General features: G+C 20.7%; 1 protein-coding gene across 3 annotated transcripts; it reads right to left on the bottom strand.

Annotated features, from left to right (window-relative positions):
• Nucleotides 1–3,105: 3,105 nt before the first annotated feature.
• Nucleotides 3,106–24,668, bottom strand: Rab3 (RAS oncogene family member Rab3). 3 transcript variants are annotated; one of them, XM_011496445.1, is made up of 4 exons: nucleotides 24,470–24,668; nucleotides 5,444–5,665; nucleotides 4,445–4,735; nucleotides 3,106–3,478 (listed from the first exon to the last, which is right to left on the bottom strand). In XM_011496445.1, exons 2-4 carry the CDS (start codon nucleotides 5,663–5,665, stop codon nucleotides 3,323–3,325), a joined length of 669 nt encoding a protein of 222 aa, XP_011494747.1. In that variant the 5' UTR covers nucleotides 24,470–24,668; the 3' UTR covers nucleotides 3,106–3,322. The 3 variants fall into 3 exon arrangements, with proteins under 3 accessions (XP_011494747.1, XP_011494746.1, XP_011494745.1); XM_011496444.1 differs by lacking the exon at nucleotides 24,470–24,668 and adding an exon at nucleotides 11,130–11,406; XM_011496443.1 differs by lacking the exon at nucleotides 24,470–24,668 and adding an exon at nucleotides 9,393–9,518.
• Nucleotides 24,669–26,225: the final 1,557 nt, after the last annotated feature.

The raw sequence follows: 26,225 nt of genomic DNA, 5'->3' as shown, positions 1-26,225 counted from the left end.
GTTTAACTAATATACAGTATTTAAGTAATGTATGATAAATAATATAAGATATCATCAATATAGCAATATATTTTAGTTTTTATTTTCATGAATTATTGTACACCAAAATTATATAACAAGATTTATTATTCATACTTTTATATAAGGTAGATAAAATTAATATTCAGAAACAAAAAATTAGATAAATTATAATTCATTGTTTAATTCATTTTGGAATTAAGCATAGGTATAAAGAAAATTCAATTATGTTACATATTAACGAAATAATTTTATACTACAAATTTTATAAATAGAACGATTAATAGCTTTTAAATAAGTTATATTATTATATTAAAAATAATTTTCCCTACTATAAATAAAAACAAGTTTCTTTATTACTAATTTTTTAATACAAAAATTGGAAAAAAACTTACGTTTTTATTTAAATATTAGAACTTACAATTTTTTCGGTTTCATTAGTTTAAATTCGAAAACAGTATAGTTGTGGAATATAAATAAATAAATGATAGGTTGTTTAAATTTTATAATAAGTTGTTCGATATTTAATCATATGCAGATAGGCCCCATTCAATTAATTGTGTATTTATTAATATGTTATATGTTTTTTTTTTGTTTTGTATAATTCACACGAATAAGTAATGTATACATTACACTTCATTACAGAGCGAATAATATTTATTTTTGTATATGTACAGTTGATAGCTCGACTATGTAGTCATAATAGTTACAACGCCGTGGCAGCTGAAGTATTAATGCGGACACGGTGTAACAACGTAATTTCATACACTTTGATGCTTATCATTCGTCTTAATTGACGTTAATTTTATATTTTATGTTTCTTTTTATGTTAAAATAAATAAGACAGCACAAATTTATTCGGGGTATTTTTATAAACTGTAAAGTGGATTATACATAAAATTATTGATTAATTTTATTTATTCATTGTTAACTAATAATTAAGTCGTTTAAGTGCATAAGTTATTTAATAATTAAATAATTTAAATAAATTACCGTAATGAATTGAACTTTTCAAATCTCTTTAATACATTTTAATATCTATAGTGTATAATTTATTTTCAAAATAAAAGTGTGTAAAATTTATAAAAATTTCAATACATTCATGTTATATTATTGATAATAATATAATATAAGAGATAATCAAATATCAAATGGATATAAATTAAGTTAATTGAAATAACATTATATTTCAATTAATATTCTCATTCAATGTAATAATATTTGCATTAAAGATTTGAATAAATTCATTTAATTTTCTTAAGTCATTAAAGGTCAAACCAATTAATGAGTCATTCATTTATTTAAATTTTACTTCAAGTTTCTGTTACGAAGAACATTGAAATTAACTAAACAATTTCATTAATTTTTTTCGATAAAAAATGCCATTATTATTTTTTTCTTAATTTAAATAACAATTTTAAGTGACTATAAACCTTTTAGTTCTCATATTAACAATGATGATTTTATTCTTTTAAATGCTCTTTTATGTAAAAGCCATTATCTTTATGTATTGTACATATTTTTTTTTTTTTTTTTTTTGGTTATCTATTATATTAATTTTTGATAAAATATAATTTATAATTATACAAAAATTTATTGTATATTCATATTATTTGTGTAATCTGTAACAAGTTTTGCTTAAAATTGTGTTAAACAGATCTCTTTTGGAAGAGGAGAAAGATATATATCATCGTACATTGATGAAAGTTTTTAACTCAAAATAAAATATTTTAAGAAATTGAATATGTGCTATTTTTTTTAAACTTTAACTACTCTGAAAAATTTTCTAACTATCGGTACATTTAAACTATGAAATACAGTGCAATTTATTAATGCATTTATATTTTCGAATTTTCATTACTCGCTTATTTTAATCTTCGTTTTACTAAATTAATTAACATAGACTTTTTAATTTAATTTGTAATATTGAATACAAAATCTTATACCTTAATGAATAATTAATGAACGAAAATATTAGAATGAATGGAGAATTATGTTAAAAAATCGCAACTAATTCGAAACTGAAACAGTTTAAAATGATACATAATAGGTTAATTTATTATTTATGTAAATCCTAACAATGAAAGCACGTGGATGTTTATGTATATGGTAATGCAAATGAAAGCATTCATAAAATATTTATTATTGCACTTAGTTTTATATCCGACGTTACTTTTATTACTTCAGCCAGCACATAATTATGTATATATATAATTTTTGACGCCACTCGTAAATGCCGAAACATTTCGCAAAGTAGATTATGCAGCAAAAATGTCATTACAGCTCCGATTTTCACTATTGCACAACTATTTTCTCAATTATCTTTTTATTTTTTATTGGTCTCAAAATTTTTCAAGAATTTTTTAAAAACGTACAGTTTATGCAATAATGAAAATTAATAAACCAGATATATCTCTTACTTTCTGATCTGCATACGTGGCAATTGATCAAACGTATTGAGTAAGGATTTATATTTGTAATCAAATAGAAATCGAAATCATATAGCAATATTTGTTCCTTTTCTTTTGTAAACTTTGTAGAATACAAAATATTTATGTGTTCACAGTTACTAAAAATATTGGAATTCAGATTAGATGTAAACTATGAAATCAACAATTCATGTACAGTTTTTAATTAATAGTAATAATAATAATAACAGCAACAATAATAATAATAATAATGTTTCTATAGTTTTACGCGATGAAAAAAACTTAAATTGAATATTAATATATTTATTTTAAAACGAGAAATGTTATGCATAATTTTAGAAATATAAATAATTTTATTATTAAGACCACGAATACTATTTAGCAGAACTATGGACTATCCTGTAGTTCTTTTAAAAAAAAGAGTTTTTCGTAAAAACAATTAACATAAGTCTGCTGATCCACATTGATTCATTTCAGTAGTAATAAATTTCACGCAAATACATCTCTAATCTAGTTCAATGCCTAACAATCGAATATTTTTCTCATTCTTTTTACAAAAACAAATAATATATATAAAAAAAGAAAAAGAAATAAATAAATAACTTTTAGCTAATATTGAATAATTTTGCAAAATTACATAAAAAGTTTAGTTCATTATTAATAATTTCATTCATCGACCACATTTACGTTCAAGCAGTTATCGAGAAAAAGGTTTGTCGTCCTTTTCTCACTCTATTTTTTTGATAAAATGGTTAAAACGATTCGTTCGAAAAGGAAACTAGCAATGGAACGACAAAGAAGAGACTAACTATGTAGCCATCTTGATTGAGAAGTAAATGGCTTCATCTTGTCAAGATTCAACATATGGTGAGGCTTTAGCAGTTGCAATTGGTTTCTGTAGGATTAGTTAATTGTTCGGTGAGTCGTTGACCTTTCTGTTGTCCTGTTCCACCCGCCATCAGTGTTGGATCATTGTCAAGCGATTCACTCATTTTATCACAAATGATATCCACTAAAGTCTCGAATACGGCCTGTCAATAAAAAGGCAATTGTAAATATTTATATTTATGTAATAATGTTAATATATTTATGAAAATATTTAAAAATTAAATTGGTTTTAATAATTATAAGGTTAAAATAAAAATTTCATCTACTATATTCTAGATACGAAAATAATGTTTTAAACAATTAAAATTTATTTTCATTAATTAAATTTATTTTCATTTAATTAAATAAAGGTTTAAAATCATATCTAATGTTTCTGTATAAACAATGATATGATAAAAAGTTAAATTATGGAAGATTGATACTTCTATATTATCATTTTAAACTAATTAATTGAATTTTCGATATTTTAAAATTTGACTGATGTTTTTAATTAGATAATTAAAATATAAATGTAAATAAACATAATATAGATATAAATAATTAGAATTCTGAAATATTCGTGAGTTTTAATTCTGCAAAAATGTCTAAAAATATACTAATTTTTTTATATCAAAATATGGATATAAATATATTTTAAAATAAATAAATAACAAATTCATAATAGTCTAATTTATATAAATGAAATAAATCCTTTTTTTTTGCCATTGATAAGCAGGCTACAAATATAAAATAAGTACAATGTAAATAAAACCAAATTAAAGTCTTATAATATTATCCAAAGATAATATATTGTTGTAATAGATCCTATTATTACTTCTTAAAATAAAGAGATAACACTTATAATACCTTCTTGATTATATGAAATTAAGAAAAAAAAAGAATCTAAAAATTTCATAAATTTATATTTATATAGTTATTTAAATAGTTAATTTTAGTTAACTATAATTTAATTATTAAGTATAGTTAAGCTAATTAAATATATGAATATTGGATTGTTTCATAAAAAACATAATTTTATTTTTTACATAAATATTTTCTGGGGTTTTGTTCAATAATTAAGAAATTTTGTAATAAATAGTAAAAAGTAAATTCTAATGAAAAAAGATTACCTTAACATTAGTATTTTCTTTCGCAGATGTTTCGAAAAATTGAACCTTTAAATGTTCAGCCAACTGTTTACCCCTTTCAAAACTAATAACTCTTTCATCTTCCATATCGCACTTATTACCAACAAGAATGATCTGAGCATTATCCCATGAATAGGTTTTAATTTGGGTTAACCAATCTTGCACTGAATTAAAAGATTCTTCATTAGTTATATCATACATTAATATAAAGCCCATCGCTCCTCTATAATAAGCTGTAGTAATTGTTCTGTATCTTTCTTGACCGGCAGTATCCTGTAATATGACATACAAAATATACCAACGATATTTTCATTGTATTATAAATTTATATTTATATTCATATTTTTTCTTTTTTAAGAAAGAATTCGAAAATAATTTTCTATAATTTCATAAAAATCTAAACATAGAAAATTATAAAAATTCCAAGTACTTGAAAAAAATTTTTCTAATACTGAATGACAACAATGTGGAATAGTATTATATTTTTAAAATAATTTTTAAGACCTCATTTAAAAAAAAAAACTAACATTTTTAGTATACAGAACTATTTCATATTGAAGTATTATGAAATATAAAATGTTAATTAATAATAAATTGATCTCATAACGTTATGCATTATTAACTTTTAACAAATTGTATAAGAAAAAACTTGAAAGCGTCCATCTATATTACAGTAAATTTATTTTAATCTATAAATTTTATAATTTGAAGGATTAGATAGTTAACTATTACTTCTTTACTAAACTAATTTTGATAATTTAAAATGCATTAAATTGTAATCAAATATTTTACACACTAAATTATTAACCAAATTTTAAGAATCTATTTGATATTTTATAAGAATATTATCTAGTGTATATGTATCTCGTATATACATCTAGTGGGAGTGAGAGTGAGAGTGAGCGTGAGAATGAGAGTGAGAGTAAGAGTGAGAGAGAGAGCGAGAGAGAGAGAGAGAAAATTATTTTGTCTTTTACTAACCCAAATTTGAAGCTTAACTCTTTTGTCATTTCTAAATACTGTCTTTACTTTAAAATCAATTCCAACCGTTGAAACAAAGGCCGACGTAAAAGAATCATCGGCGTAACGAAAGAGGAAAGACGTCTTACCAACTGAAGAATTACCAATTATCAATAACTTGAACATATAATCAAAATTTTGATCTGATGCATCCTTTTGCCATTTTGGATCTTGTCCCGCCATCTAGAAGGAAAATATAATTCATAAGTTCATTAACAATCTTAATAAGCATAATTATAAACAAATACGTGTTATTTACTATTTTTTATTAATTGAATACATAAGTAAAACAAGTAATATTGTTCTGAAACTGAAATATTTATTAATAACTATGACATGTACAAAACTGTATAGAAATTATTTAAAACACAGTGGTTATTATATAATGTGTCCAGTTATATCAATATCTTAAAATAGAACGTATAATTATATTTCAATTAAAATATTTTTTTCAAAATTAAAAGTCTATTTATTTTCAGACTTTACAAGCTTATAAAATGAACAATATTTCATTAAACGAAATTTTTTAATTTCACATATTTATTATATGATTGTACTTTTTTCATGTCTCTTATTACAAACGAAATCCATTGAATAAATACAATGTAATTTTCTAATGAATAATGGGGAATTATTAATTACTTATTTTATAATGTTATTTTAAAATATTGAATTTTAGGAATTATTGAAATATTTTATATTCGAATATTGTATATAATTTAAATATGTATTTATTGAATATACATAATAAAGTCTTAGTAAATCTCTATGAAAAGGGGATAATTATTACTAAATCATTGAGTACATACATTTATTATTTAAATTAATTTCATTATATGAAAAACAGAAAATCTAAAAATATGATAGATACCCTGCTATTAGATATATTACATATTATACAATATAATTTAAAAAAATTCATTTAAATTGAGTAATAATAAAATATTATTTTATAATTATAAAAAGTTGTAAATTATGAGTACAATATATCTTCAATTAATTATAAATAAAAAAAAATTTGGTATAATAAACAATAATAAATCAAAGTGGTTTTGATAGAAAATTTGTCATATTTTTTACATAACCCTGAATTTAATTATTAGTTTTATTAAAATATGAAAAATTAAAAAAAAAATGTATTGTTTAAACATACATAAACCATAGTTTTTTATTAATTCACACAGATTTCAGAGAGATATCATTCAGAAAATTAGAATTTGAATATATAAATATAATAATACTAAAACAGTATAACAAAAACTTTAATACAGAAAACATTTTTCATCTGATTATTTAAACCAAAATATTAGAAAATGTAATAAATATTTAGCACTATAAAGGCATCGAAATAAGGTTAAATTAATAAAGTGCAATATATTCTTAAAGATGATAACTTAATTTCTTTTTTTTATATCTATTTTAAACTGTATTACAAATATTTATTTTCAAATTTTCTTTAAGAATATTTAATAAATTATTACTTTATATCAGAATATATGCTCGAATTATTGAATTGGAAATTTTACAATTTGAAAATTTACTTCACTTATTCTTACCTAAATAAATATTTTAGTAGTAACTTCATAATTATAATTAATTGATGATATTATTTAATAATAACATTGTATACATTTATGAATGTATATAAGCTAAACAAATGTAGACCAAATTATTATTTTATGAAATTATTTGTTATATATCGTTAATGTTTCATTGAAGACTTCTTATTCATTATTCGACAAAAATCAAATTTCTATAAATTATTTAAACATAATGTACAAAAATGAAGTTATTTTTAAACTAATATTTTTTAATAATTAAAAGGAATACTTTTATCATTTATTAAGTGATATTTCCATATTTAGAAATAATTTAAAAAGTTAAAAGAAGAAATAATATTCTAATATAAATTTTATTAAAAGTGAAAATTTAATATTACAAAGTACAGTACAATTTTATTTTAATAATATTATATGTTAAATATATGTACGAAATATATGTGTAAATATAAGTTTTAAAAATTTTCATACTTGATTTAAACTTCATTTCAGGTATTTATTATTTTTTCTTTAGATTGAATATTTTATCGCGCGTCATTCTATTGTAGTTCAAATTAAATTTACGGTTCATAAAAGTTGTCTGACGTAACCAACAAAGCAATTATTTTTACGAATTGAACTTCATCAGTTACAATTCACACGACTAGGCTTATAAAGAAATATATATTTAAAATTCAATTCGTGTTTTCTGATTTATTATATATTTTAAACATTTTAATTCTTTAAAATAATAAATTAAAAATGAATAATAATAATCATTTCTATATGTATTTAAATAAATAGAATTATAAATAAAATTATTAACGGGTAAAATTTTTAGATAATTCATCAGTTATATGAAAATATTTTATATAAAAAACAAAAAAGCATGAAATTAAATAGATTAATTAATTTTATTATTTATTATTTCATTTATTTTAATTTTCATTATTTTGTTTTGTATTAAAAATAAAATTACAATTAGCATAAATTTTAATGAAATTCAGTATAACAATTAAGTGTTAAAAAATTATAATGTTACATGGTATTATTATTATTATCAGCTGCTGATAATGTAGAAGGAAATAATTCTGCCGTTGATGCACAAGACACTATTATTATAACAAAAATATTCGTAAATAAGCAAGGTTCAATCACATAATGATTAAAGGTAATCTTTAATTTTTTTAAATAATGTTACTGTAAACAAATTTTTTAATTATATGGTTCGGTAATATTGAAATTATATTATTTCATATAAATACAATCGTTTAATATTTGTAAATGTATATAATCGAAAATTAATTTTAACTTTCAATAATAAATTTGTTTTTTTGAAACTGACTTTAGACTATAACTCAAATACTAAAATTTGTTTTCATATTCATAAAATATTTTTTTGAATGAAATTAAATCGAAATGTATTTAGTGTTTTTTTGTAAATAATTTATCGTTTATTATTCAAATATTCTCAAAATAAATTAGTGATTCATGTTTAGTCTAAATTAAAATTCATAAATTAATATAATTAGGCAACTTTTATTAATTAGCGATTTCATAAAATAATCAAAATATACAAATTACAATATTTTTTTATATTATTAAGAAAACTAATTTACATAAATTACTTTAGTTTATTTCATAACTGCAAATTAATCGTATGTTACTGTAGTTATTATTATATATTTTAAAACATTAAAAAAAATTGCTCAAGATTTTTTAATTAACATTTGTTCAGTTATAATCTAGTACCCACGTTTATTATTTGTAAACTTTGAATGCTAATAAAGAGTATTTAAATAAATTATATATAATAATAGAATATATTCTTCATCTTATTGATTGGTAATATTCAACAGCTTATTTTAAAAAATGATATAAATATGGATATATAAAGTTTTTAATAAACAAAATATTTTTTGTATACATAGATATTATAACTATCAATTATAGATTAATTAAAAAAATCAAAATATAAGGAAATGGTATTATAGTTTATCATTTATAATAAAGTATAAATTAATAAAATGAAATTTTTAAAAATATTTTTCTTTTTTATATCTATTCAAATCCATATTATATACTATTTAAATAAGATTTATTTTTCTTGATTTTATTTATTTAAATAATTATTTAAACAATTTATACTTCAATTTCATATACTTCTTATAATAAAATATTACAATGATATTGTAGGTGTGAAGAAATCTCATGATATTAATTATATAAACATTAAAATTTAGCATATTTTTTACAAATTTACTTTACTTACTTTTTAGAAATTTAACATAATTAAAAAAAATACAATTTATCGAATACAAATTTAAAGGTGATTAAATTTAATTTTGTCAACATTGTAGTATGTCCGATACCGAATTGGTTGAAGTTGGTTTGGTGATATCGACGACTGACAGCATTCGAGACATGCGCGTGCGAAGTTCAAAAAACGAGTCTTTTATTTCACTTTTTGACATTTTAAAGTTCACTTTATTATCAATAAATGATCTTTATTTCTTTATAATGAAAATTTTTTGATTAATTAGTTATAATTGTAAAGAAATTTAATATTTTCTTTTCAACTCAAACTTTTACTCATAATTTATTCAATTTATATATACATATTTGTAAATATAATAAATTATTAAAATTATAAAAATTTGCACAAATTAAGCACAAATTTTACGCATTTTACAAAATAATAAATTAAATTTTTCAAGACGAATGATTTAATTATTTATAAATATAGGTATTGCCATAATAGTATTTTAATAATAGTACTGAAAAAATTATTTTCTTTTAATACATTATTTTTATTTCTTGAAATTTTTAAGACTTCTAAACTGACAGTTAAAAAATACTCTCCAAAAATTTTAATTATATTATAAACCAATAAATATATAAATACATACACACACGCACGTATGCACGCGCGCGAGCACACACATATGCACATCTATATACTCCATATCGGTGATATTCTGCGTGTATACATGATTTATATTAATAAATATCTATAATTAGAACAGTACTAGAACAATTAGAAAAGTTTTGATGTTAGATTTTTTTAATTTATTTGTTAAGTAATTCTTTTATCACAATCTATGAATTAAAGAAAACTATAAGATAAGTTTTAAATGTAACAACGTTAATTTTTAAAAATTTGTGTCTTATTAAAACCGATTTAATGTAATATTGTCATTAATTAATAGCAGTTTCAAAATATGCATCATTTTAAATTTAATTGTTTCAAAAGTTCTTTATATTTTAGTAAAGTGATTTTTTTATACATTTAGTAAAAAATCATGAAATCCTCACAAACGAAATCAGCACCAGTACTTCAAAACTTTAAACACCACAAAATTACAATTTAAACAAAATTAACACCATTAATATTTACAAAAAAATAAAAATAATTCTTTCATCCTCATAAAAGAAATATAAATTAATAAGTTGAAAGCAAATTAAATTATTTTTATCTATCGACACACAAAAATAAGTATTAAATCAAGCTATTCTTTAACAAAATTTCTATCACTTTTTCACTTAATTTTTTAAGTCTTTAATTCCACGCAATTTTTCTTCTATGACTGAACAGTCCTAACCGATTTATTTTACGATTCTCCCCACCTTCGCGATTACCCCCCTCCCCCATCATCGTAGTCGTCCACCTCGCGCATTAGGTCTTTAATTCTCTTGTTCTCTCTCTCTCTCTATCTCTCTCTCTCTCTATCTCTCGTTCTCTCTCGTTCTCTCTCTTTCTCTCTCTATCATACATATTCTCTTTTTCTCCTTTTCTTTCTCTTATTCTCTCCTTCTTTCTATTTATTTATTTGTATGTCAGCTAGCCTGCCTGCCTGCTTGACATTATACCGTCTATTTAACTGCCCGTCTGTCTTTTATTTCTCCCCTTTCGCCTTACTCACTCTCACTCACTCTCTCTCTCTCTCTCTCTCTCACTCACTCACTCACTCTCTCTCTCTCTCTCTCTCTCTCTCTCTCTATTATACGGCCCCGTTTTGCTTTTTACTTGATGTTTTATTGCTGGATCTTTGACTTTGTAATGTAGCCGAATAAAATTTGTTCCATTAAAAAGACAAATAGGCAATTACTGGAAAACTCGGGCCATTCAATGCATAAGTTGATGATCGTGCCATAATCCTTTCCTTCTATTTGTTTATATCTTCTTTGTTTATGTCCTGGGACTGTCTTTTTCTTTCCGCCGTATTTTTCTTGATCACGTTTTTTCCCCTATTTTTCAAATGAAAAGATAACGAATCAAATAATACTCAATGTAGCACGCGATATAACGTCGACACAAAAAAGACTGGGGCAATACTGTAACGCCACTGTAGACTTGTCACGTGTACACGTACGAGTACGGGTATGTCGTGGCTTCGAGCGCAACGGATCCTTGAAACGTGTCGGTGATAAAAAAAACGAGTGAACCTACGACGGCAAAGTTGTAGTATAATGTTTGTAGTACCGAGCATATATTAACTACATCTTGGTTGTTAAGTTTGGAGATTATGAAAAATATTCAAATTGTAATAGAAAAATAAACAAATACATCATTTGTCTTATTAGGGAAGAAATTTATTGTTAATTTCAAAAAATTGTAAATGCCTTTTTACACGTATCATTTTCTAAACATAAATAATTTTAGATAAAAATTCAAAATACTTTAAACTTACATAATGATTTTAGTATGTATCTTAATGATTTATGAATTGGAGACAAATATTTTAAAGTATTTATTATTATTGTAACTACTTTTTAAATAATTTTTGGTTTTCATAATGTTTAAATTGACTTGTATACATTTTTTAGAAAACCTTTACATTTAAATTCTTTTTATTTGATTGTCGAACTTTTAAACAAGCAGTTAAAAAAACTATTATAATTATTATTATTTTTATATTATTCTTTTATAAATTTACAACTTCTTTTATAAATTCCTAAGATAAAGTAAATAATGTTTTATTATAATATCTTGCAAGTTTCAATTAAGACCATTGAAAAATGGCGAATCTATATAGCTCATAAATTTAAAAAAGTTTAAAAGTAATATTAAAAAAAAAGCTGTTTAAAAATTTTGCGCGCTCTGAATAAAGCATTGAAGTACATTTAAAAATATCTCATACATTAAAAATATATAATTTTTTAACAAAACTTTTTTACATTTTTATAAAACTTCTAAAATTGAAAAATCTCAAAAATGAATTTTCCATTCTTTTATAAACATCGTTTTGCTTTTCTTCCTTAACATGATAATTTATATGCATTATGAAAATAATAAATAAGAAAATTAAATCATATCGAAAGAATATATTATCAATAATTATTGCTGTGATTTTTTGAATGTTTTATCAAAATAAAAGACAAATTAAACATTGATATTTTTATCCCACTTTTCAATGATAAAGTATTAAATTTTATTCTTACAATTTTATATTTAATAGAAAGTCAACTACCATAAATACAATGTAATATATATATTATACATAAAAACTAGTTTAATTTTGTTATATTTAATATGTACATAAACGTACCATTAACAACTATTTGAAAATAACATATTACAAATTTTTCAATTTAATAATACATTTATAAAATATTTTGAAAAGAGATTAAATTTACAATCATACACATTTAATCAGATTTTTCATTATATTTAGTTTCATTATATTCATTATATAGTATTTATAATGTAAATCAATTTTTATCAATATTTTAATATTATATGCCATAAATTATAACCAAGTTTCGACACTAAATAAATAATCTAAATTTATGCATTAAACAATTATTTTAAATAAATTATGCTTTTAAATAACTCCAACATGTACATATAAAAAGAATCTTAAAGTTTAAAAATAATTTATTGCTTTAAATTCTCTTTTAATAAATTCTCTAGGGCTGTTATAATAACATATATTAGATACTAGTTGATTAAAAAATAATATATGAATAATATATTTTAAAATTTTTTGTAAAAAACAGAAGAAAGTAATTAAGAAAATTAATACTATAAAAATTTATAAAGTTATATAATTTTTTTTTTTATAAAATTCGACTATTTTGTGAATATATATCGTAATTATAATTTATGATAAACTACTAGGTATATAGTATTGATTAAAAACTTAGTTTTAAAATTTATTTATGTTATTCTAAAAATTATATCTATTTTAATGAAAAGTTAGATAGATGTTTCTCTAAAATTAAAAAAAAACTATATGTTAACTAGTTTTATGATTAATTTATTTATTATTACTTATCAATATCTTAATTATTGATATATACTTATTTAGCTAATTATATATTAATAAAATTTATAAATTTTATATTATAATAGTATTTAGATAAAGTCCTAACACTTTCATGGTCATAAAATTTTAATACGAATACTAATATTTTAAATACAGTATTGAATGATAGGTATTTTTTAAATATTACGTATTTGAAATATAGAATTTAGAAATTTTTTAGAACATACATTATTATTATTATTATTACCATTAAATTATTATTATTAACATTCATTATTATTACCACTAAATATTAATACAAATCTTTTAAATATGAATATAACGAATATAATATTTTTAGTCTTATAACATAAATTTAGATAATCTCTATACTTTACCTATTATAAAAGTTATACGTTTTTGAAACATAATTTCATTATAATTATACATATAATAAAACTTTATTACATTTTAATTTAAATTTGTTTTATGTATTGTTAAAAAAAATCTATGCTGAAAGCAAGTACATTTTTCTTAGTTAAATAAAGACTTTGAAGTATATTGATATTTTGTATATCAATTGTAAATAATGATTCAATCATATTTTCGGTAAATTAGATAATACTTATTAAAATAAATCTTCTGAAAAGTTAAAAAAATTTAGTATTTTATACATTTATAGAGTATTTTAAATGTCGATTCAATCATTAGAAAAAATTACATATGTGCATGTGCGTGTGTGTGTACATTTATTTTTTTTATATTTAATATATAAGTGAGACTATTGCGATAAAAACACGAATAACTTTTTTCAAATCTATTTATAGCATTTTATTCATTGTATGTAATCCTAGATATATTTTTATTGTAATTTGAATTCATTGATGATAAAATTGAAGATAAAAAACCGTAGTATGTAATAACAGCTACGGATTGTTTATAAAGATCTTTTGAGAGAAGAGAAATAAAATTATTTAAATATAAAGAAAGATTGTAATTACAATGGGTTATATTAATAGTATAAAATTATATAATTTATAGATCATTCCCTAATTCTGAATATTTCTAAATGATATTCTAGCCATAAAATTCTTCAACACTTATATTAATTCATAAAAGTATACATATACTTCAACTACACTATATAACTTATAGTATATTAAGGCAACAATAATAATATATGCTTTTATAAATGACGTAATTAACAATGTCGGCTAATATGGAATGATGTAAAAAGAAATTTAAATAATTACGAATCTATAACCCGTGCTATAGAGATAGAGTTGTATTCGTGGTTGTATGGAAAAATGCGATTTTCTTGTACGATTTATGTTTACTGCTGCAAATGCAAAATAGAAAAAAGAATCAAAATGAATTTTCATAAAATTAATCAGCTTTTAATTCAAATTTCAAATTTAAAGATCCATCGAGTATGTATAGTCTGAGGCAGAATGATATGTAGTTCAAGGCAAGACAACGAATAACTAAATGTGGAAGAAAATGATCGAATAAAAATAATATGCGATACTAAAATGCTAAGCTTAAAAAAATAGAAAAAAAATTAAAAAGTAATGGACGATTTAATACTAAACTAACGTCAATAATAATTGTTATTTATTTGAGAGTTATAATTTATACATGGTTAATCAACTTATTTTTTCATAAGATTCATACATTTTTTAGAGTAAATATTGTTTCCGATCTAAGAAATTTCATTAATTCAGAAAACTTAGAATTGATCATAATTTAAAAATCTTTTAAAATTTTGAATTGTTTTAATTTAGAAAAGGCTACATAATGCAATAATAATTATTATTGAAATTGACAATTTAATCCGTTAAATAATATTGCTTTGAGTAATATAAATTAAACAAAAAAAATCTACAAATATTTTAGAGTAATCTTAATTGCTAAAAAAATATGTAGCATTAACCCTAATTCATGGAAAGAAATTTTAAACATTGTCGCTATGTAAGAATATAGGTTGACTTTTTAAAAAATTAGAAGCTGTTATTTAAATTTAAAAATAATTACATTAAAAAATCAGAGCAATAATACAATATTTAACTGTCTAAATGATTCATTTGTGCAGAATGTGTCTACATAATGAGAAAGCTTAAGGATTTAAAGTAATAACGTAGATTGTAATCATATAATACAATCGGATTATATTTTACAATGAGGATGACTAAAGAAATATTTAATTTTTTCATAGATATAGTTATTATTGAAAATTGTTATGTTAAACCTTTAAATAATACTAATTAATATCTTCTTGGTGCATTATCAATAAAAATAATATCCTGACATAAATGAGATACTACATAAGTACTTTCACATCCACATCCACAAATTTTGTAATAATAATAATAGTTCATATAATAAGAGATTTACAACCATACAATAACAATCTAGATTTTATATATTTTTTGTCATCAAGAATTTAAGAATTAATATTTCTGTTTATTTTGATATAAAGTAATATATTTTGGTCTTAATAGAGTATATTGAAAAGATCACTTGAAAATTATTTTTTAATATTGGTGAAATGTTTATTTATGAACAATATTCATCAATATGGATTAAAGAATTTAGTAATATTACAACACAAAAATAATAATGATTGCATACAGCTGTCTTTTATATTGGATGATATTGTTTTATTAATAAATTGAAGGTAAATTATTATTTTTTAATATCCAATGACTGAACATAAAAATGCGATAATTAAATTTAAAAATACAATAATCAGTAAATTAATAATAGTGATTTACGTATAAAAATATTGAAGCTGTCATTCACATTTTCATAAAGTCAATCGAATGAACATTTGCAAAATTCCTCTTTGTATGAAAAAATATTAAAACAATAATAATTAAGAAAGTAAATTAATTATTTATAGAAGTTTATTATATCTAGAGTTTGCATAAAAAAATGAAATAATATATGATCGGTTTATAGATACTGGTATCTTGAAAATACAGTAGAATTACTGAAACTCTATTTACTTTTTTCGTTTTCATATATTTTTGACTAAGTCTAATTTTTATTTAATAATGAAACTAAACATTAAATAAAATATTTTATATTATATATGAACTTATGATTTTATAAGTATATTAATAACAGTAAGAAATGAAAGTAATTTTTACTTATATTTAGAAAAGGAATTTCAAAATATATTTATAGATAACTTTATATTCAAAATATTTTTTTATTTATAAATAATGTGATAAAAAAAAAGCAAAGAGATAATTAATTTACTAAAAACTATCATTAATTTTAATTGAAATATATCGAAATTATTTCAAAGGTTTGTAATGTCGAAAGCAATATTTTCTTTATAAAATAAAAAACTATAGAAAAGAAACATTAAAGCTTTTTAATACAAGATGGATTTGAATTGTTAGGGAAAAACTACCAATTTTTAAAAATTTGAGTAAAATTCAAATTTATTAATATTCAACCTGAAACTAGACATATTTTTAATTATATACTTATATATATTAATAATTAATTACTTATTTTTATCAAAAATATATTATATTTAAATTTATATAAAATTCATTCTATATATTTTATAGTTCATTTTAACACTTTCTAAGTTTAAATAATATTTCATGTAAACATAAATAAATAAAAAATCTTACATAAAATAATATTACATAAAATAAATTAGCTCTATAGTTATAAAATATATAATAGTATCGTTAACCGAAAAAAGCAAAGAGATATTATTTAGTGTGAATACATTTATTTCTGAAATGGCTGTTACATATATCCACATCCTGATTGTCTTTTCACAATTCGACCTCAATTGATTTAGATAACGCTTAAGTGTAGGTTTACAAAAATAGTTTTCCTTCCAAGTGTAGTGTGTCGAAAAATCTAATTCGTTGAATGATTCTAATTAATTAAAAATATATTTTTTAAACTTGTTAACTTGTAAAGAGTATTGTATTATTTATAAAATATGCTTACAACAAAATATTCCATAAAAATATAAAATCACTTTAAAGTAAAAGCTTTTTCATTAAAAATTTTTTTAAACTTTACGGAATACAATCAATGTCTGTGCACCATCAACGTAATTTTCTAAATTTCTTTTACAAATATAAATATAATACGCTAATTATATTATTTGATGAAACATTACGAATTATATATAGTTTATTGCATTTAATATTATTTTCTATTACAAGCCTAAATTAATATTTATAGAAGTATTTTAATTTTAAAGTTCATTTAAAATGATGTATATCTGTTCTATATATTTAAAATTTTAAATACATTCAGTATTTATTAATATAAATTTATACATCGTTTATGGTATCTTAATTATTCATGAAATTGAACTAATAGTATTTTAGAATCAAAATTTTTCTATTTATATTTTGTGTAATCATATTATAAAATAATAATTATAAACTATAAATGTTCTTTTTTGAAATTATAAATATATATTTTATTTATATGTATTACTTACAAAAATGAAACATTTATAGTTTATAAAATAAAATTTACATATTATAATAAATATATCAATTATGTAAAAAATATGTTACATTTATATTAAATAGATAATAAATGTTTAATTTGATGACATTATTATCAATTAGATTGAATTAACGAATTAAATAAATGCTTGATCTATCAATACGTAATCTTGTATATTTTATTTCAAAATAATACAAAATTTAATTATTTTCAATATAATGCAATTGAATCTGATTAATTTAATTTCATAAGAATATTTTATTTTTAAATGATGCATCTTTTTTGTTCTTGAATTCTAAATAATATACTAAAAAATGCTTTTATTCGAATTATTTTCAAATGCTTGATTAAATTAATTATGGAAATATATATTTCAATTAAATATAAGTAAATAACGAAATTATGATCAAATTTATTAAATAAACATAATCTGTATTATTTTTATAAAATGACTATTGAATTTCTCAGTGCAGTACAGATGATTATATTTATAATTTTCCGTATAAAAATTAAAGTTAATTCATTATTAGAACAACGTTAATAATTATAAAGAAATATTAAAGAGAATACAATTTTTTATGAATATATATGAAAAACTAGTTATGATAAATTAAAAGTATAATTTTTAATTTCATGAAAATGGTAATTTATATTATTCTTAATTCTTATATTAATAATAATTAATTAATATATTGATTTTTATAAAATAACGAACTATTTATGACAATAAATTTTATGCAAAAATTATTTTATATAATTTATTTAACGAATAAGAGAATACATTTTTAAATTATTTCTAAGCAACTGATAAATTAGGTAATAAAATATTTGTATATATTCTATTTTTTATTCTGTATATTTATACAATTTTTTATTTTATTATTAGAATTTTTAGTTTCCTTATAAGGTATTGTTTATAAAAATTAATTTTAGTGGAAAATTTATTATTTTTATATATGTTATTTTTTTATTTATTTAAATTATCCATGATATATGATACTAATGAACTACAACATAAAGGCACATAAAAAAAAGTTTTAATTACTTTATATGAAGATAAAAAATTCTAATTATATTCTAATAAATACAATATTATTGAAAGTTAATTAAATTTATCAGAATCCAAATATTTAAGTCTATTTATTTATTATATATTTATTAATTTGCCAATTTATTGGCAAATTCACTGTTTTGAAGCCAATGCGGAGTCAAAGATGGAGTAATAATCGTTTATATAATTCAGACCTGATTTTTTATTCAATTAAAAAAACTAGATAAATTTTCTAAAATGAAAAGTTGCTGTTTTTAATTAAATAAAATTCGTTATTAAATTTAATACACTATGACAATAATTGATGTTAATTTTTAGTAAATGATTTTAATTTTTAGTTTAATATTACGTATCCATTTATACACAAATATTATCATTGGTTACAAAATCGTAATGTATAATTCAATTATACATCAATCCTTAAAAGCGATTGATTATTATCAGTATAAGTTTAAATAATAATTTAATATAATCATACTTTAATATAATAATATAAAGTAAATAAAAATATTATATGTTATATATTATATAATATTATATATTATATATGTTATACAACGAATGAATAATAATAAAGAATGGTATTATTATTAATGTTGCAAGTATGAAATTTATTTTTACTACAATAAGAAATTCTCTAGAAGCATTGTGATAGACTAATACATTGAAAGAAATTGATACATATAGTTCTATGTCGATCTTATTAACATGATATATTTCATTTATGAATCTTTACATAAATTGAAAATATTTTTATTTCCTTTTAATTATAGAAATTAAAATAAAATGAAAACTATTACTTTATTTAATATATTAAGCGCTATGATATTATACATAATATTTAACAGACATAACAATATATTAAAAAGAATATAATGATGCACTATAGAATGCAATAATGCAATTGATAATAATTCTCTCTTGTTTTTGAAATTACCCAAAGGTATTGATACACTTAATTTATATTTATACTAGAATAATTAAACAAAGTCAATTAATAATTTTGAATTCTTGATAAATTTTAGTATTTTAATATTTAAGATATTTTAATATTGAAATATTGATTTTACATATTTTAATATTGAAGACGATGGTTGTTACTTATTTCAGTTCACGATATAAATCAATAATTTTCCGGACGATAATATTGTCACTGACCTATATTTACATATCGACTCCCTTGTTTCACAAATTAAAATTATACATTAAATTTTTATTTTTGTTGTTATGTTAAATGATAAAAATCTATTATTACGTGCGATAGAATGTGCATCAGAATACAATTGCATAGAGAATATAATTGTGATTTTTAATATTAATACTTTTATTATACAATACATAATTATATATTTAAATATTATTGAATTATTGTATAAGTATGAAAAATTTAACTATTAATTATATAGGTAATAATTAATTTTTATGAATATTTCGATATGTAATATCGATTATATTGATGATATGTTATGAGTAATATTCTACAAAACTTCATTCAATTAAAATTGTTATAAATAATCAGTGTAGATAGTAAAAATTTTATATATATCAAATTTGTTATACTAATAAACTTTAAGCAAACTTGCATACTTATGCAAGTCACTTACCATGTCAACATTAATATGTTTCTAATAGAAATTATAACAAATCTAGATAGCCATCATTATGAATTATATAAAGAGAATTATATGTGGCCATTCTTTTTAATGTCATGGTTACATGGATACCCCATATTAATACATTGATCAATGCAAAATTATTCACAAATACTATAGACTTTTAATCGGACCATAAATGTGTATCCGTTAGTGTTCATGAATATACTTAATGGATTCGATAATAAATTTTTTGTTAATAATATCATATTATTATAAAAGTATAAGTAATAATATTTCTTCACTAATTTATATATTTTATGCTTATAAAAAAGATATATCGAAGATTAATCAGTGTTATACTTTCAGTAAATTTTACAGAAATTTATATTTAGGTAATTCAATTAAAAAAAAACACATTTCAGATTAAATTCAAGATTTTAAATCTTTATGTATAATATATAGATATAATAATATTATATATAATAATAATAAGCAATCACTATACAGATTCCCGACTTTTTTTATACAATAATAGAATATAATAACCGAAATCCAGTTTGAAATTTCTCAATGATTCTATGAAAATTAAATTTAATATATAAGCAAACTGCTTGTTATAGTTAAAATAAATTTACAATATAAATAACATAACTTTTATATTCATTTAAATTTTATGAAAATAATCAATTCTATAAATCTTGACAATTTCAACATCGTCCATTTATTATTATTAAAGTATTTTAATTGTGATATTATATAGGTAATTTATTATCAGAATTATATTAAAATAACATAACATACAATGTATTAAAAATATTAGTTTTGCATAATTATTGAAATCTTTTACAAAAAACTATATTTGACAGACATGAAAATATTTAAGTTCCAGTAATAAAAAATAATTTTTCTAAACTAAATCGATGTTCAAAGATAACTTTTCTTGCTGCGTGTGAATATATCGTTAACGACGCTTAAAAGAAGAACGTAGGAAGATCAATAACGCTCATATCGACATGCAGACCTGTGCGTCAAAAGAATTTTTTACTAGATAGGGGACGAAAAAGAAAAAGAGAAAGAGAAAGAAAATAAGGATAAGTATGAGAGTGAGGGAAAAGAAAATGGAAAAAATCATTTGTACGTAAAATAGTTTTACTTTTACAAGCATAGTTTAATGTGTTTTAGTTTCAATCTTGCATATGATTAAACAAATAAGGATATTTTGATTATAAATATATTAATAAGTTATTTCGATGATGTAATTTAATTTAGAATCTTTATAAAAGTAATTTTTTTAATTAAAATATTAAAAGTTAAACAATTTTATGCTTAAAATTGCACAAATACAGAGTTTACATTATGTACAAATCTTTTATTAACTTATATATAAAAATAAATAAAAATTTTATCTTGAATATACAATATATAAATGAAAAAAAGGAAAATTATATTTTTTTAACAATATACATAAAGTGAATTCAATACTATATTTTATTAATGTTAAAATCATATATACATTATATTATTATTATATTTTACTATATTTATATACATTATGTGTATATCTTTGACTTTGAATTTATGTCTAAATAATGAATAAGTAGTTTTGTAAATACATTAAAGGTATTTATTATATTTCTTTTAATTCAAGAAATATTCTACATTATTTTAGCACATTATCAAATAATAATAAACAATATAAACGTTTTTATTTTCACAATAAATATATTTTTATATGAATATGCAATCAATCGTAAAAATGCATGAGCAACATATGAACAGATTTATAAATATATTTCTTAACGTCTATTGAGATGCTAATGTGTTATTAAAATTGATTAAGATAAGACGATTAAGAATAGAAATAAATAATTACAAAACGAAATAAAAGTTCATTATAATAGTACTTAATGTAAGGTAATCGCTAAACTATACGTTGCAAATAACATAACTCCTTTCATTTATGTACTGAATAATTAATTCCCATAATGTTTTAATTTATATAATGCCGATGAATATTGTAATAATTAATTTTATATAAAATACTTTTTGAAATATAAGTAATAATTTTGAATTAAATAACTATATAATTATGTACTGAGATGAACATTTATAATAAATATCCTGAATAATAGATATTACATTATTCGTAGAATGATTTTATATTAATAAAAACTTGGAATGGAATATTTTATTAGTTATAATAATTGTCTTATTTTATAGTATTACCGTATATAACTTTAAAAATTTAGCTTCAGTTATTAAATTTTAAAATAATAATTACATTTTTCATACACTTATGTGATTATTTATATTAAGATTATTACAAATACAGGAAATGATAGATTTATAATTGATGTAAATAAACGATTTTTTCCTTAATGAATTAAAATTATTAATTATTAACCTTAATTTCATATTTATATATTGTATTAAATTCTTTATTCGTATTTTTTATTAATCATTATTATTTTTATAAATTACTTAATAAATTTAAAGGCTTTATTATAACATTGTGTTCGAAACAAAAAAGGACCTAATAAACTATAACAAAATGAACGCATTTACATGATACAACGATCATCTTGATTTTCATTCCACGATTAAACTTCTAATTTTTCTTATCTAATTTTGAAATTTATTAATTGACATAAAATACTATTTCAATATATATACTTTATTATATGTCTACTTGGGTTAATTTAAAATTAATATAACATAGTATAATATTCAAGTTTACAGTAATATAAAAATTTTATTACATTTATATTGCTAATTATACATTTTAAATATAATTAAAAATTAAACATTATTGAACATTAATAAAAACATTATTAAAAACCTAGTCAATTCAAATTTTTATGATGAATTTTCTAAATTTAACGAAAAGAAATAGGGAAAATTAAATATTAAAAAAAAAATATATTTATAAATATTTTGTAACTACTGGATATTATTTAAATAATAATGAATAATAAAGAATAAAAAATAAAATAATAATTGTTATTTAGAAAATGCATTTATACAAACTTATTTTCCTTCATAAATAATCATTGATGGGAATACTAAAAAATTAAATGTTATAAAGTAAACTATACAAATATTATTATTATAAAAGAATCAATTTATCTTTTATCAGTTTTCTAATTGAGCATTTTTTCAATGCATCGCTTTAAGTTTTTTTTTTAATATATTTTATTCCAATATATTATAGAATATATTCCCTACTTTATTTGATATTTTGTATAAATGGTACGAACATGAAAGAATCTTTTAGCTTATAATTTATTTAATGAAATAATTGATAACTAATTTTTTTCTTCTTCTAAAATCTATTAATTCTCCTAAAATTATTTTCTTTTTATTTACATTTTCCGTTTAATCAATCATTACGCTATTTTTAAATAACATTTGTGTTTCATTATTTGTAATCATAATTTTATATTTATAATGTTAGCACGTGCGTAGTTACTGGTAGTAATTTTTAAAGATAAAAACGGGGGAGGGGAGATGATAGCTACAGACTAAAGGAAAAAGAAATAGAATCGATCGCAAAAATTCATAGCTTACGATAGTTAACGGGACACCTTTTCCCTTCCTTTTTGTATTATATTTCTACTTAAATATACTAACTTAAACAAACTAATAGAAATAATAATACATTTCTAATTCTATCTACTTTTTTTACTTACAGCTTCATGAATTTATATAATAGTATTATAATAATTTTTAGACCTCTATACATACAAACACATATTTAAGAAAAATTTATGAAAAATTGGTTAAAGAATAAATGCAATTTAAGCAGATTTTCCTTTACCGCACATCTACACTGAGAAAAATAATCCTCTACCATTAACATGATTGGTTTGTTTTTATATCACGAATACTTTATTTCGTATACACAATATTAATAGTTATAACATTAAAATTCAAACAACACAAACATTTAAATATGGGGCTGTTAACACAATTCCTTTTGTTTTCTTCTAGAGGAACGTTTTTCGCAGTGTAAATCCAATTTTCTATATAATTATTCATTATTTTTTGTTTACTCGTACCTCGTTGAAGATAATCCAATGAGCTGACTTTCTGACGTTTGTAACAAACTATAACTATAAGCCAGTTAAAATAGTAAACTATATATTATTGTATCAATTTTTCTTTGTATATGAAAGCACTTTTCAGTTTTATATTGTAATAATTTTTCTTTGCATTAGACTCTTCCTTCTTCTTTCACAGGTTTGCTTCCTCTGTCACACACACTCTCACTCTTTCTGTCTGTCTGTCTCTCTCTCTCTCTCTCTCTCTCTCTCTCTCTCTCTCTCTCTCTCTTGATATATATATATATATATATATATGTGTGTGTGTGTGTGTGTGTGTATGTGTGTGTGTGTGTGTATGTGTGTATGTGTGTATATCTTCCTCACTTTCTTTCTTCTCTTTTTTTACCTTTTTCTAAAACTTAGGAAAAAATGATAATCCAAATTTAGACGGTTCAAGAAACAACGAAAAGCTATGCATAAACGTATGTGTACACGTATATATGATATAGATTAGTATATATGTATTGATTCTTGTTCGTCTACCGTGTTTTCTGTCTTTCGTGCCCAAGAAAAGACTAAAATGATGACTTTCTGTCTTAGTGGCCTCGACGATTACGCCGATGAAGAGTAGTACTGAATGCGTTTCGCGCCACTGTGGTCTCTACTATAGCTAAAATATCGATCATTTTCTCTTCCACTAGGGTAAAATAAATAGAGTGAGAATGTGTGTATGCGCGTGTAAGCGCCCGCGCGCGTCGGACTGTTTGTGTGTGTGTCTGTGTGAGTGTGTGTGTGTGTGTGTGTGTGTGTGAAAGTTGAGACAATAAAATTTGGCTAATAGAAGATACGGTAAAAATGAAGAGATGCAATTAAAAGATGAAATACAAGCGTAGGACGAAACGAGAGGGAAACGAAATCCGAAAGTATTTTCTACTTGAGCGCCTGCGCAGATGCAGTATCTCACTATTTGATGCATCAATATACAAATAGACGAACAGTAGGGGTTAACATATTTGAGTGTTTCAACTTTTCCGCTAGAGCCATCGTTATCACCTCGGCGCTTTTAATACTTTTCTGTACAGCAAATAAATATTTTATTCATGAATGTTATCCAACTATATATTTTGAAATTTTTTTAACAAAGTTTACTATTTTATAATTTATAATTTTATACATGATATTTATATTTTCCAATGATAGGCAAAAGATACGAATAGCTAGGAATTGAATGATAAATTTAAATTTACCGCTGCTTTATTAAAAGTAGATATTTAAAGAATCAGCGAATTTTATTTTACACGTTTTTTATGCAAAATAGTAACTTAATATCTAATTTTTAAAAGGAAATTAAACTTTTGTTATAAAGATTATGATTAAGTTAAAAATCGGATAAATTATTTGTAATTATCATGCTTCTTATTTTACATATATAACAAAATAAAATTTCATAATTAATTATGGTATATTAAACAGATAAATAATATAAAAATTTTTATACATTTTAGTAATATAAAGTGTTGAATTCAAATTAATTAGAGTATACAAATTATGCTTAATTAGATATTTAATTTTTTTTATCACATAAAATAAATGAAAAAGCAATATTTTCAACTTAACTAAATGAGTTTACTACTAATCTTTATGATGATAATGAATAGTAATTTCAAGGTTAAACATAAATATTATGTTTTCTTATTGAGTTTATTCGGTTTTTAATATTGATATAAACCAAAATATATATGGTTAAGTAATAATTTAAGGTTTATACTCA

This window comes from Ceratosolen solmsi, unplaced genomic scaffold (assembly GCF_000503995.2).
Source record: "Ceratosolen solmsi marchali unplaced genomic scaffold, CerSol_1.0 scaffold29, whole genome shotgun sequence".
NCBI classification, from domain to species: Eukaryota; Metazoa; Arthropoda; class Insecta; order Hymenoptera; family Agaonidae; genus Ceratosolen; species Ceratosolen solmsi.
This window is presented reverse-complemented; position numbering and strand designations above follow the sequence as displayed.

What these genes read in the sequence shown, in the direction of transcription:
- Rab3 (XM_011496443.1), bottom strand. Translation starts at nt 9,494, where the DNA reads ATGTCAAAAAGTGAAATAAAAGACTCGTTTTTTGAACTTCGCACGCGC. An exon ending in AACCAACTTCAACCAATTCG is followed by an intron (nt 5,666 to 9,392) that starts GTATCGGACATA and finishes TTTTCCTTCTAG; the next exon opens with ATGGCGGGACAAGATCCAAA. An exon ending in AAGAAAATACTAATGTTAAG is followed by an intron (nt 3,479 to 4,444) that starts GTAATCTTTTTT and finishes TTTTATTGACAG; the next exon opens with GCCGTATTCGAGACTTTAGT.